Here is a 12,735-nt window from a genome sequence, read left to right as displayed (position 1 = left end):
TTGAACCCACAACCCTCTGGTCAAGAGTCCAGAGCCCTAACCACTACTCCACACTGCTGCCCTACTACTCCACACTGCTGCCCTACTACTCCACACTCATTCTGCCTGTACTATTTCCATGCTATACGGAAGCCAGCGAATCCTCGTGGGTGCCGACCGAGGACTGCCTCAGGATAGTCTCCAGCCAACTCATGCCCATGCAGGACCTCAAGGAGCTTGAAGTTTGGCTCGCAGACATTGGGGAGGAGTGCATGCGGCCATGGGGGCCACGCTAGATCTAGCATAGCAACAGCTGAGGATAGAAGTGGGGGGTCAACCCGCTACTGCTGCAACCTGGAGGGGGAGAAGCTTGCCAAGCCAGGGGCATCGCCTCGACAACCACCAGCTCATACGCCTGTTCATCAGCCAACCGGCTCCCCAGCTTACCTGCCTTCTCCACAGACAACCTGGCTCACCAGCTCGCCACGTGCTTAACAGCAAACCAGCTCGCATGCCTGCTCGACAGCCAAACCGGCTCGCCAGCTCGCCCACCTGCTCGACTGCCACCCAGCTCACCAGCTCACTGTCTGCTCATCAACCCAATTGCCGGGCTGCTTGCCAGCCAGTCCAACAGCCCCCTTCGCACTGCATGTAGGGGCTCGAAGGTAAGTAGCACCACCAACTGAAGGGATTCCTGGAGGAGTATGTTTTGTCCTGAAGACTGCACGCTGACTAGTTTGGTCCAGCACCACATCACCACAAGGGATGTGCCGCCTAGCCGCGAACATGCTCGCCGGCTTCCGCTGCCAAAAGGGAGGCCGTGGAGGGCATTATCTGGGAGATGGCAACCGATGGAGTGATAGAGCCATCTGACAGCCCCAGGGCAGCTCCCATAGTGCTCTCGCCAAAGAAGAATGGCAGCCTTCGGTTTTGTGTCGACTACCAGAGAATGTGGTCACGAAGAAGGATGCCTACCCGCTTCCCCACATTGATGAGGCCGCAAACAAAATCACGGGCTCCCGCTGGTTCAGCTCCCTTGACCTGCACAGTGGCTACTGACAGGTTGAGCTAGCCCCCGAGGCCTGGCCGAAGACAACTTTCACCACAGGGCACGGCCTCTGGCAGTTCACGTGATGCCATTCGGGCTGTGCAATGCCCCCGCCACTTTTGAGCGTCTTATGGCCCGCTTGGCCTGCGTGGTCTACCTGGACGACTTGCTCATCCATACAGCGACCTACGAGTAGGCCATTGCCAACCTCAGGAAGGTGCTGGACAAGATCCGGGCCATTGGCCTGAAGCTGCACCAGGGAAAGTACCACCTAATGGGCCAGGAGACCCATTTCCTCGGTCACGTGGTGGGGGCCTAAGAGGTTGCCACGCTGGAGGCAGTGCAGGGGTGGCTAATACTGATGTCAGTCCTCCAAGTGAGGGGCTTACTCAGGCTGGCCTCCTACTATCAGCGGTTCGTACAGGGGTTCGCTGACATCGCCCACCCACTGCACTCCATCACCAAGAAGGGGAAGCGGTTTAACTGGACCGAGGAATGTGACAGTGCATCCAACTCTGACATGCACTGACCCAAGTCCGACATCACTGGTGTCGGTGCCGAGCAGGAAAGGTAGTGCTGGGTCTGCGAGAACCTGGTCCTGAAGGAGGTGGGCAACCATGCTGGGGAGCGAGTGAGCATGACTTCCACCAGTGTTGACGGAGGTCCGGTGGGGAGGATCTGGCCTAGCTTCAGAAGGACGAGGGATACTGGCAAATGCCGTTTGGACTGCATGGAGCCCTGGCTGCCTTTCAGAGACTGATGGACCAGGTCCTTGCACCCCATCAGAAGTATGCCACTGCGTGTATTGATATGATGTAGTGATTTTTAGCTTGACCTGGAGAGAGCATATTGTTAGGCTTTCGGCTGTCCTACAGTCTCTAAGGGAGGCGAGGCTGATGGCCAATCTGGGCAAGTGTGCATTTGGCAAACATGATCCTGAAAACCAAGTCTCAGGTGAGATCACTACTGGCGTTAGCGGGCTTTTATCACTGCTTTGTCCCAGAGTATTCCCCTGGTGGATCTAACCAAGACTGCTCCAAAATTAATTAGTGGACAGGCCCCAGCTATCATTTCACCAGATTTCAGTAAAGAGTTTATTCGCCAAACTGTTGCCTCCCATATTAGTCTGGGGGCGGTCCTGTCCTGAGAAGCTGTTGGAGACACCCTATTAGAACACCCTATTATTTATATGAGCAAGAAAATGGCTCCCAGGGAAATAAATTACTCTGTCATTGAGAAAGAGTGTTTGGCCATTAAATGGGCTACACACGCGCTTCGCTGTTACTTATTGGTACATTCCATTTCTCTTGTCATGGGCCATGCCCCTTTAACGTGGTTACATATGATGAGGAACACGAACGCCCAGATAACTCGGTGGTATCTGGCGCAGCAACCCTTCCACTACCAAGTAAAGAATCATGTGGGTAAGGAGCACCAAAATGCTAATTTTTTTCAAGGGAGTGGGGACAATTGGGGATTTAGGGTTAGTCGAGTGTTCCTTCGGCATTATTTGAGGGGTGAGATATGTAACAGAGAGAGAAGGAATTTGAGCTGCAAATCTCCCTCCCGACCAGAAAGGGCGCTGTGTAAGGTTGGTGGCATGCTTTCCCGTAGGTGGGGCAACTCGAAGGTGACGGTAACTGGAAGTTCGGCCATTTTGGAGAAAGTGCGTAGAGGCGAGTTTGCTAAATAACTCCATTGTGGTCAGCTGCGGGGCAGGCAGCGATTGGATAAACTGTGACCGTTTGGTAATACAAAGGGGGCACAGCTACTTGAGTTTGGCCCCTTATACTGATGTGACTAACATGCCACAGAGCTGTGTTTTGTTTGTGTTTTTGTTGCAGAGGATTAGGAGATGGGAGCTGCACTATCCTCACTGCACATCATCACACCACACCACAATTCCCTGGGTGAAGAACACAATTTCATACACCATGTTGTTTTCTGTTTGGGACTGAAACCCGCCGTATACCCCTCCCCGATACTATCGCTGGTAGAGGGGCGGGTTTATTATTTTGTGTTTGCTATAAATACGGACTGTTTTTGTACTTGAAATCACTGGCTGGACATTACCCTCACATAATAAGAATGCTGTTGTTGAAGCTTGTTGAAGCTTGTTGTTGTTGTAATGTTGTTGAAGCTGACACCCTGGGATCCTTCAAGAAGCTGCTTGATGAGATTCTGGCAGGTGCTTCTGTTTTCAAGAAGGCACCAGTTGCTTAGGATTTTTCAAAAGGAACAATCTCTAAAGTGATGTGTCTCTCTCTATGTATGGGTCATTCTGACTTGACTGCAGATTTCCACCCCCAATACAACACAACCTGAAGGAATTAGAGGCTGGTAATCATTGAGGAATGGTCCCGTATCGTTCCAGCACAATTTAAAAAGCACCTTGCAGAATCGCTACCTGCCGTGTCGAATCAGTGCCACGCTGGCTGCCCATGGATGCCCTATACCACATTGACAGTGCTATGGCAAGTGTTTTGTACAAATAATAAAACAACTTTTTCAGTAAGCAGATTAATTTAAAATAACAAATAAATGACCCATAAAATGAAGTGTAAATCAATTGTGTTTAATGTGATTTGTTCTGATTTGTTTACAGCTAATATATATTTCATTTAGTGCATATTTCTTATAACCTATGAAACATTTCTAACACATTTGTAAATGCTGTTACTACCATGTATTACTTGTTCCTAAATGTATCGTAGAAACATTATTAAATCAGAGGTTCAAATAACTGGTACGCCGGTACCAATAAAGAGAAATGCAGACTTCCATAATGTTCATTAAGACACAAAGGTGTACCGTCAGTACATTTTTAACAGAAAAGCTTTTTCATAAAGGCAGCGAGGGTGCTCATGCTTGCAAGGCATTTTTCCCGTCTCTTTGTCATCGATCTCTGGGACGGTTCCAATTTAACTACAGTCCCTCCCTGCTAGCGCTATCATTGGCCTGCTTCAAGTTTTTATTAAAAAATGGAGAGTGACATATGAAACCACTCCAGTTAATAAGATCAAGAATGTTCTTTTAATGGCCACTTGAAACAACCAATGATAGTTTAAAAAGTACATTTCCTTAGCCATTTTACTCAATATATTTTTCACCCTCAGTTATATCCTTTTATTAATACTGTTGTGCCATCAAAACACTAGACCACTAAAAGTAACAAAGTGTTTGGGTTTTTGCTTTTGAATCCCAAGGGTGGCAAAATAATTTGTTAAAAATTATAATAACCAGCAATCCAAACTACTTAAAGATTCATAAACTATTGTTGTGGCCTCTGACAGAATTGTTTGATCTATAGACAGTGACTTGGATGATGACCCATCATTTTGGTGCATACGAAACCATTTCTGCTGGTACTTATATGAGGACCTAGTGTTATATCATTTATTAAGTATTTATAACACATTAGTAAAAGTTGTTACTACCCTGTATTACTTGTTCTATAATGTATTATAAAAACATTATAACTCATCTTTTAAGCATATATAACGTTAATAAAAAAATTAAAAATGACATCTTCATATAAAGTGGTACCATAAACTTCAGCAACAAATTCAAACGCTATTCAGCTAATAGGATTCTACTGTATACAGAAATCTGCTAGAAACTATACTGACATGCCTTTGACATGGCTAGTATTGTGAACTGCTATTTACACGACCTTACATTGATAGGGATTGGAACTGACAAAATAATCCCATGAATCTCACTTGCTGTGCACTTCCATTCATTATATAGGTGTCAAATGTGCAGTGTTGAAAGAAAAAACTGCTATAGTAAACATATAGCACCCTGAGAATAAGGCATAGAAACTGACAACTTTCTTTAGCCTAAAGTAGCACCAGATGTCATGTTTTTCAAAACTGCACATTTGAGACCTATGTAGCCCATGGAAGTGCAATATAGGTACACATTGTGGAATTATTTAGTTAGCTACAAACACTAGAACCGCCAGGTTTATGCTACTACCTAGAACCGCCAGCAGTAGTCATTTTGCCGGGTACATTTTAAACAGCTTCGATATGAAAATGAAACACAAACTATCAGATACAACTCAAAATTTTCAAAAGAAGATATTGTGTAAACAGATGTAAACTGCTATATATACATACAAAATTGTGAAAACGAAGTCATTATTTACAAAAATAACATAAAAGGCTTTTTTTTCACATTACCCTACTGTAAAGCACGACTTCAAAAAAATGAAAAACTATAATAAAATAAACATTTCAAAACAAAATATTGTGTAACCAGCTGTAAACTGGTTATATGTAGGCCTACATACACAATTGTAAAATATAAATAATTATTTATAAAAAATAACATAAAAAAGAAAATAACTGAGTTCCCATTGTGTAACAGGAATGCGCATTCAGGGAAACATACTTCAAAGTAGGCCCCATATTCGCACAGATGTAACGCTTATCAACTTGTCGTGTGCATTTACCACATACTGCTCTTTCACACTGGGCACAGATATCAGAAGTTTTATTTTTACTGCATTTAGTTACCTGGCATTGTTGTCTGTTGTGTGTGTCACTTGATGGCTGCGCACTATATCCAGGTTGAGCTGCGTTTACCTGCCGCTTTGCAGTTTTCTGATCAAAAACTTTCTGCCAAATCGCAGTGGCTAGCATCATAAGAGATCTCTCCTACTGATGTTTTCCCCGGTGCATTCATTGTACAAAACTAAGGAATTGATGGCAGTCATGTCCAGTACATTGTCAAATACAGCAACTCGACACTGGTGATTGCTTTCACTGAGTACTACGTTTGCGCAGATGGTGGAAACGCTCTTCTTCTTTGTTTACTGTTGCAACCAGGCTGTTTATTTTTCTTCAACTTGACAACACATTGTCTCTGACCAGCGGGGCGACTTTCATCTTTGCACAGGTAGGGGTAGGGTCCGCTGCCAGAACTTGATCCCAAATTTGACAGGTTTCTTTGGCCAGCGACACAGTGCTCTTGTCGGAAACAGCTGCTTGTCCATGTAGTGTTTTATGTTTAGCTTGAAACAGGCAATGTTGTTTTCAATGAAGTCGTTCCAAATTTCTGATGCCAAGGCAAATATATCTGTAGTTGCTCCCAAATCAAAACGCAAAAATATCAAGATTTCTTGTATTAGTAACATTATAATACAGCAGACTATATATGCTCACGTAGACAGCCAGACGACAGTTCTGCAAGTAATTGATAGGATTACAATAGATATTTGGATAACACATATCTAGATGTCAAGAGCAATAGTCTATTCAAATGCATACTGCTGTAAACTCAGCGGAGGTACAGATAACAAACTGGCTTGTATACATATAAAAAAATAGCGTGTTGCAGGTTATATTATTAATAAACGCATGTATTGTAACAAGCCGTCAAAATGACTACTTTTGGCAGTTCTAGGTAGAAGTGCTCATAACTTTTTTATTTTTGCGATTCTGACTTTCAAACGCCGTCAGTCTATTTAATACATGTATTTAGGAAAAGCCAGGAACAGACTACCGCGGATCTTTAATACACACAGAGTAATTTAAATTTTAAAAGTGAAAACCATCAAAATGACTACCATGGCGGTTCTACTTACTATGGGGATTCTATCACTGTGCAGAGATGCCAACTAAGTCTGCCTCTTTGTGCTATTTATGTGTTTGTAATCAATAAATACTCAGGACATACTGAACATTTTATGCTGAAACAGCTGTCAAGTTGTGTGTGTTTACAATTACAGAAACACTAACCTGACAGAGATTAAACAGTAAAAATGAGGCTGCCTCAGCCCCAAGTGTAAAAACAAATAATTTGCCTCATTTCACTCTGCAGGTGGTGCCATTTTAACCCCTAACTTTCATAACAAAGCTGTGTCAGATTGAACATTCCCTTCAGAGAAGACAGACAGGGAGTCCAATGACAAAGGTTTTCTTAAAACACAAAAAAGTCTAGTTCAGCTGGCAGATTGTTACAGGGGAATCACAGTAATGAAGCCAAAACCCAGGATAGAGAGGTGCAATGAATGTGGTTTGGAATCTGTGCAGGAGGGTCATTGTGTCAGACACTCCATAAAATGACAGAGTGCCGGCATTAAAGTCCAGATACACTCCTATTTTGGGGGAGCGGGGGGCAGTTATTGCAGTTCTCTTATTATTGTGCTGTGCATAGTAACTGGAACTAGAGCAGAACAAACTCCAGGATTTGTCATTGCATCCAAGGGCACAGCAACGATCCCCTCCTTTCCTGCTGATTCCTTTATATGTGACTCCTATATCAGCCCCTTCCCCACTCCACTCAATCTCCCAGTAACAGCGAGTCCCATACAAACACTCTCTACAAAGCACTTGGGCCAGTCTGCCAAATCTCTCTGGGTGCTCAGGATATGGCTGGGTCTCTCTCTTACGTGTGACCTTTCTGTTCCCTTCAGACAGACAGAGCTCTCTATATGCTGTGTTGGAGTCCAGTGTGAGCTGACAGGAATCTGATTGAAGAGAAGAGGACGGTTAGAGTAGAGATGGTTAGGAAAGTCAAATCACTGAGAAAATCTCCACTAGGTTTGAATGCAGAACCAACAAAAAGAGAGACAGATAAATAAATATTACAGCAGGTTATTTTTATAATGGCTGTTTATGACATATGGCTACAACATAAAAACAGAAGAGGCATTGAGGTTCAAAGGTACAAAAGTGAGTAATATGATTATTTCTATTATTTTGGGAGAGTTTGTGTGTATTCATTTTGCAGCTGACAATCAATGCACAAAGTAATGATGCTATTCATTGTAAAATATTATACACTCCCCTTCAACAAGTAGTGGGACAGATGAATACATGCAGAATGACTGGGAGTGGGGCATTTGTTGCCATTTTCCCCACTCAGACCTTTTTCTCCCTAAATATATGTGTATCTCTGAATAGTGTTAGCTCTTTTCAAAATGGAGTGACACATCTTTCAATCAAATGTTTCAGTGAAAACAGACTTACATTTTAGAAACCCAGCTCTGTTCCTTGGCTGTGGAGCCTGCAGACTGTAAACTGTAATTTCATTCACTTGGTACAAAAAAAGAGAGAAATTAATACACAACACACACAAGACTCCAAACAGCAATCTGAAAAGAAAAATATATTTTTCATGGCATTCCACTGTGTAAAAATCAGTACTTGAAAATGTTCACGATTATAATGAATATGTATTCATTCCATATCGATGCAGCAGCCAAAGTCAATGTGAACACGTCTGCCACTGCACTGAAGTCTTGTGTTCGTTCCTCTCCATCAGATATCTTTGCCCAACAGTATGGTGTCTATATTAGGACATCCTTGTGCATTACACATACAACAGTCATTGTTTGCTCAATCCTCAAATCACTCCCTCCTCCCTGCTTCAAATCACTCAAATCACTCCTTCCTCCCTGCTTTTAGGTGTATACTGCAAATACACCTAAAAGCTTAGTAAAGCGCACATACTAATACAAAAATATTCTCCACACACCATTTTTAGCACTATGAAAAGCATTAAATGGGAGGCTGTGACAGAGATCGAATGATTCTTGAGTGTTAGATCTCCTTCCCGACCTGCGAGGACGCTGAGTAAAGGGACTGGATGGCCCGACAGTTCATTCCCAGGGTTAGGTGGAAGTCGGCCATCTAGAAAGGAGACTGAGCTATGGTACACTAAATCATTGACCCAGAAGTTTAATGGTGTGGCATCCGCAGATTGGAGAAGTGGGTGCGCTTGTTAACCAAGGGGTCATGGTTGACGGTATATAAATGGGACGCAGTGAGGTGATCTGTTCCTTGTGATGGTTATGCTAAGAACCGAAAGGACTGATACTGTGATTATGACCGTGAGTGTTTTGTTTGTTTTGTCTGTCTGTCTAAGCATACTGTTTGTTTGTTTATTAAGACTAGACGGCTAACACGATCTGGAGTTGTCGCCCACGGCCAGCACTAAACCCAGACTACCCTGCACATTATATCACAGATAAATTGTACTTCACAGCGAGCACTACAGCACGCACTTTAGACTGGTGACGGTGTTTGTATCTTGTGTGTGTTTGTACTGGACTATTGTTTTTATTGTTTACGGGACTGCAACCCATAATTATTCCCTGTGCAATACACATCGCTGTGTATTGCCAGTCCTCCTATTATTTACTGTTGGGTCATCAGACCATTTGGATTACAAATAAAACAGAAACCTTTTCACCCGTACTTTGTTGTCTGTCTTTTCTTGTTGGATTACTGCACCTGCACTTCACCTGCTCTGCTAATTACCACTTTGCCACAGAGGCGTAACATGATTATTATACAGTGTATGTTAATAATAATACTAATAATACTAATACGACTACTACGCCTACTACTACTATTAATAATAATAATAATAATAATAATAATAATAATAATAATAATCTTTTAGAATAGCATTGGAGAGTAACTAGGCTTGCTATTTTCAAAGTTTCTAAAGGTTTGAATTAAATTTAAGCACATTTAGCAATGATTTATGTTTTTAATTTCACATTAAGCCTTTTAATATGTCTGATTTCTGGCGAATACGATTTTTGACTTCAAATCATAAAACGTGTCAAAAATATTTTGATATTTGCCCCAAACACTAAAATATAATGGCAATAAGTTACATTTTTTAAAATATATTTTATGACAATTTGTAAAAGTCAGGAAAAAGAGAGGTTTCAATTTTAACAGAACCGAAGAAAAGTAAAACTGACCATGTCATCTTCCTCGCTTGACTCCCTTGCCTTAAGTTCTGTGCTGCAGGCACACACGTAGGGATGTTCCCATTAAAACACTCAATTAAAAAAATAAATAAAAATCAAACCCAAAAAAATCATGGATCTTGTTCTTGTTTACGCAGAGAAATACAAACAGACAATTTCACTAAACCTTCGAAAGGCACAGTACCTTACTTGGATTGGTGCAGAAATTCAGTGCCTTGTAGCCTGTACATGAGAGCAACAAAATGCAAAAAACCCATGTTAGTGTAGGGAAAAATGTGGGAACTTTTACTAAAAAACAGGTATCCAGATCTCGGAAACTGCACAAGGTGGCTTCATGAAACCCCCCACACTTTCACAGTATTGCAAGTCAATGGAAACATGCAAATCTGTGGGCAATTCTGACAAACCCTGCCAAAGTTATTAAACTACAAAGGACTGGAGAGGAGGGCCATAATACAAAATTATTGACCCATGAGAAGACTATTGTTACTGACAGGGGGCTATAATGCCCAAAGCCACTGGAGGTGTCTTCCTGAGGGGCATTTAATTTTCCACTAAGGTTGAGTCTGAAGTACATATTTAATATATATCAGTCAAGAAAATAAGTGAGGCAAGGTTGGATAATAAATACAACTTTATATATTTTGATTAAATATAGCTGATACAGCAGAAGTAAATACATAAATAACATACACAATGTTTTTGAAGTTCATACCATATAGTTAGCAAGGTTTTCCTCCGTCTCCGCCTGGTTTGCTGACTGCTGCATAATCCAGTTTATACCCCGCCCGTCATATTTGTTTTCGTCGAGTTGAATTTGTCTGAATTTCAGAAAGTCAGAAAACAGTGACAGTGATGTTTTAATCACCATTTTAGTGTTTGGAGCATCTTTCTTTTGTAGTATGTTTTGCAATTTATTTTCTGTTAATTCACAGAATCTGTGTTCAGCCATTTTCTCTTGTGAAGAGTGTAGGGGAGACAGGCATTCCTTTGAAAAGGGACGGGACTGACAGTGATGTGAACCAATCACGTGACAGACAGAGACTATTGACCGGTGGTGTAAGGATGTTAGGGCAATAGTTAAATTTATTTTTCCTCCTATGATGAGGTTTTAACCAATCACGGCTGTTCACGACCACCCTAGAAGACATGCAAGAACTGCCCCTGTGTGCATTTCTGTGTTGTATGTTGCGTGTGCTGTGTTAATGTTGGTGTATAGAGATGGCTGCACGGGATATAAATGGGCGTGTGCAGCACGAGTATTTAAAATGTATAATTGTATTTAGGCACGGGGATTGCACTTCACTTCACATGCATTTAAAAATTTTAATATGTGAGCACGAGGTTGCACATAATTAATTCACGTGCTGGGATTCAAGTGAAAAATTAATTAGAAATTGAATCCCGGCACAACAGTATATATATTACTAGAGGCACGAAACAATTACATCCCAAAAGTAGACAAATGTAAATCTAAAACAAAATGGACAAAATGGTTTAATAGATCAATTAAAAAAAATATTCAGCGAAAAAAGGCACTTTACAGAGCGTTTAAAAGGGACCAAAAACAAAGTACACAGAAAGAATTCTTGGAACTGCAAACACAAGTCAAAAAGGAAGTTAGAAAGGCCAAGAGAGAGATAGAAATCAATATTGCTAAGGGGGCTAAAACCAATTCCAAAATTTCCAATATTATACTAGCAAGAGAACATTCAAAGAGGAGGTTAAATGTCTAAGAGACACAAAGGGCAAAATCATAGATGAAGAAAAAAAAATAGCAATTATATTAAATGATTACTTTTCACAAGTTTTTACAAAGGAGGACACGGACAACATGCCCGACATGTCGACCTGTTCCTATCCAGTTTTAAATAACTTTAGCATAACAGAGGCAGAAGTGTTAAAGGGACTAGGAGCTCTTAAAATAAACAAATCCCCTGGGCCGGATGAGATCCTCCCAATAGTACTCAAAGAAATGAAAGAAGTTATTTACAAGCCGCTAACCAAGATCATGCAACAGTCTCTTGACACAGGGGTTGTACCGACAGACTGGAAAATTGCAAACGTAATACAAAAAGGGAGACAAAACCGAACCAGGTAACTACAGACCAATAAGCCTGAATTCTATTATATGTAAACTTATGGAAACTATAATAAGATCCAAAATGGAAAATTACCTATATGGTAACAATATCCTGGGAGACAGCCAGCATGGTTTTAGGACAGGGAGATCGTGTCTAACTAACCTACTTGACTTTTTTGAGGATGCAACATTGAAAATAGATAATTGCAACGCATACAACATGGTTTATTTAGATTTCCAGAAAGCTTTTGACAAAGTCCCGCATAAAAGATTAATTCTCAAACTGAACGCAGTAGGGATTCAAGGAAATGCATGCACATGGATTAGGGAGTGGTTAACAGGTAGAAAACAGAAAGTACTGATTAGAGGAGAAACCTCGAAATGGAGTGAGGTAACCAGTGGTGTACCACAGGGATCAGTATTAGGTCTTCTGCTATTCCTAATCTACATTAATGATTTAGATTCTGGTATAGTAAGCAAACTCGTTAAATTTGCAGACGAAACAAAAATAGGAGGAGTGGCAAACACTGTTGCAGCAGCAAAGGTCATTCAAAATTATCTAGACAGCATTCAGAACTGGACAGACACATGGCAAATGAAATTTAATAGAGAAAAGTGTAAAGTATTGCATGCGGGCAATAAAAATGTGCATTATAAATATCATATGGGAGATACTGAAATTGAAGAAGGGAACTATGAAAAAGACCTAAGAGTTTATGTTGACTCAGAAATGTCTTCCTCTAGTCAATGTGGGGAAGCTATAAAAAGGCCAACAAGATGCTCAGATATATTGTGAGGAGTGTTGAATTTAAATCAAGGGAAGTAACGTTAAAACTTTACAATGCATTAGTAAGACCTCACCTAGAATATTGTGTTCAGTTCTGGTCA

General features: G+C 41.4%; 1 protein-coding gene across 1 annotated transcript in view; it reads right to left on the bottom strand.

Moving 5' to 3' along the window:
* Positions 1–12,735, bottom strand: part of LOC117433129 (uncharacterized) — a 35,677-nt gene that overhangs the window by 10,782 nt on the left and 12,160 nt on the right. The window contains exons 5-8 of the mRNA XM_059016103.1: positions 8,008–8,073; positions 6,979–7,505; positions 1,490–1,714; positions 1,040–1,277 (exon numbers count right to left, since the gene is read on the bottom strand). Of these exons, the coding sequence (XP_058872086.1) occupies positions 1,040–1,277; positions 1,490–1,714; positions 6,979–7,505; positions 8,008–8,073 (1,056 nt within the window). The remainder of the gene's footprint in view (positions 1–1,039; positions 1,278–1,489; positions 1,715–6,978; positions 7,506–8,007; positions 8,074–12,735) is intronic.

This window comes from Acipenser ruthenus, chromosome 52 (assembly GCF_902713425.1).
Source record: "Acipenser ruthenus chromosome 52, fAciRut3.2 maternal haplotype, whole genome shotgun sequence".
In the NCBI taxonomy this organism is placed as follows: domain Eukaryota; kingdom Metazoa; phylum Chordata; class Actinopteri; order Acipenseriformes; family Acipenseridae; genus Acipenser; species Acipenser ruthenus.
The sequence above is the reverse complement of the archived record's forward strand: the minus strand, read 5'-3'. Positions and strand labels throughout refer to the sequence as shown.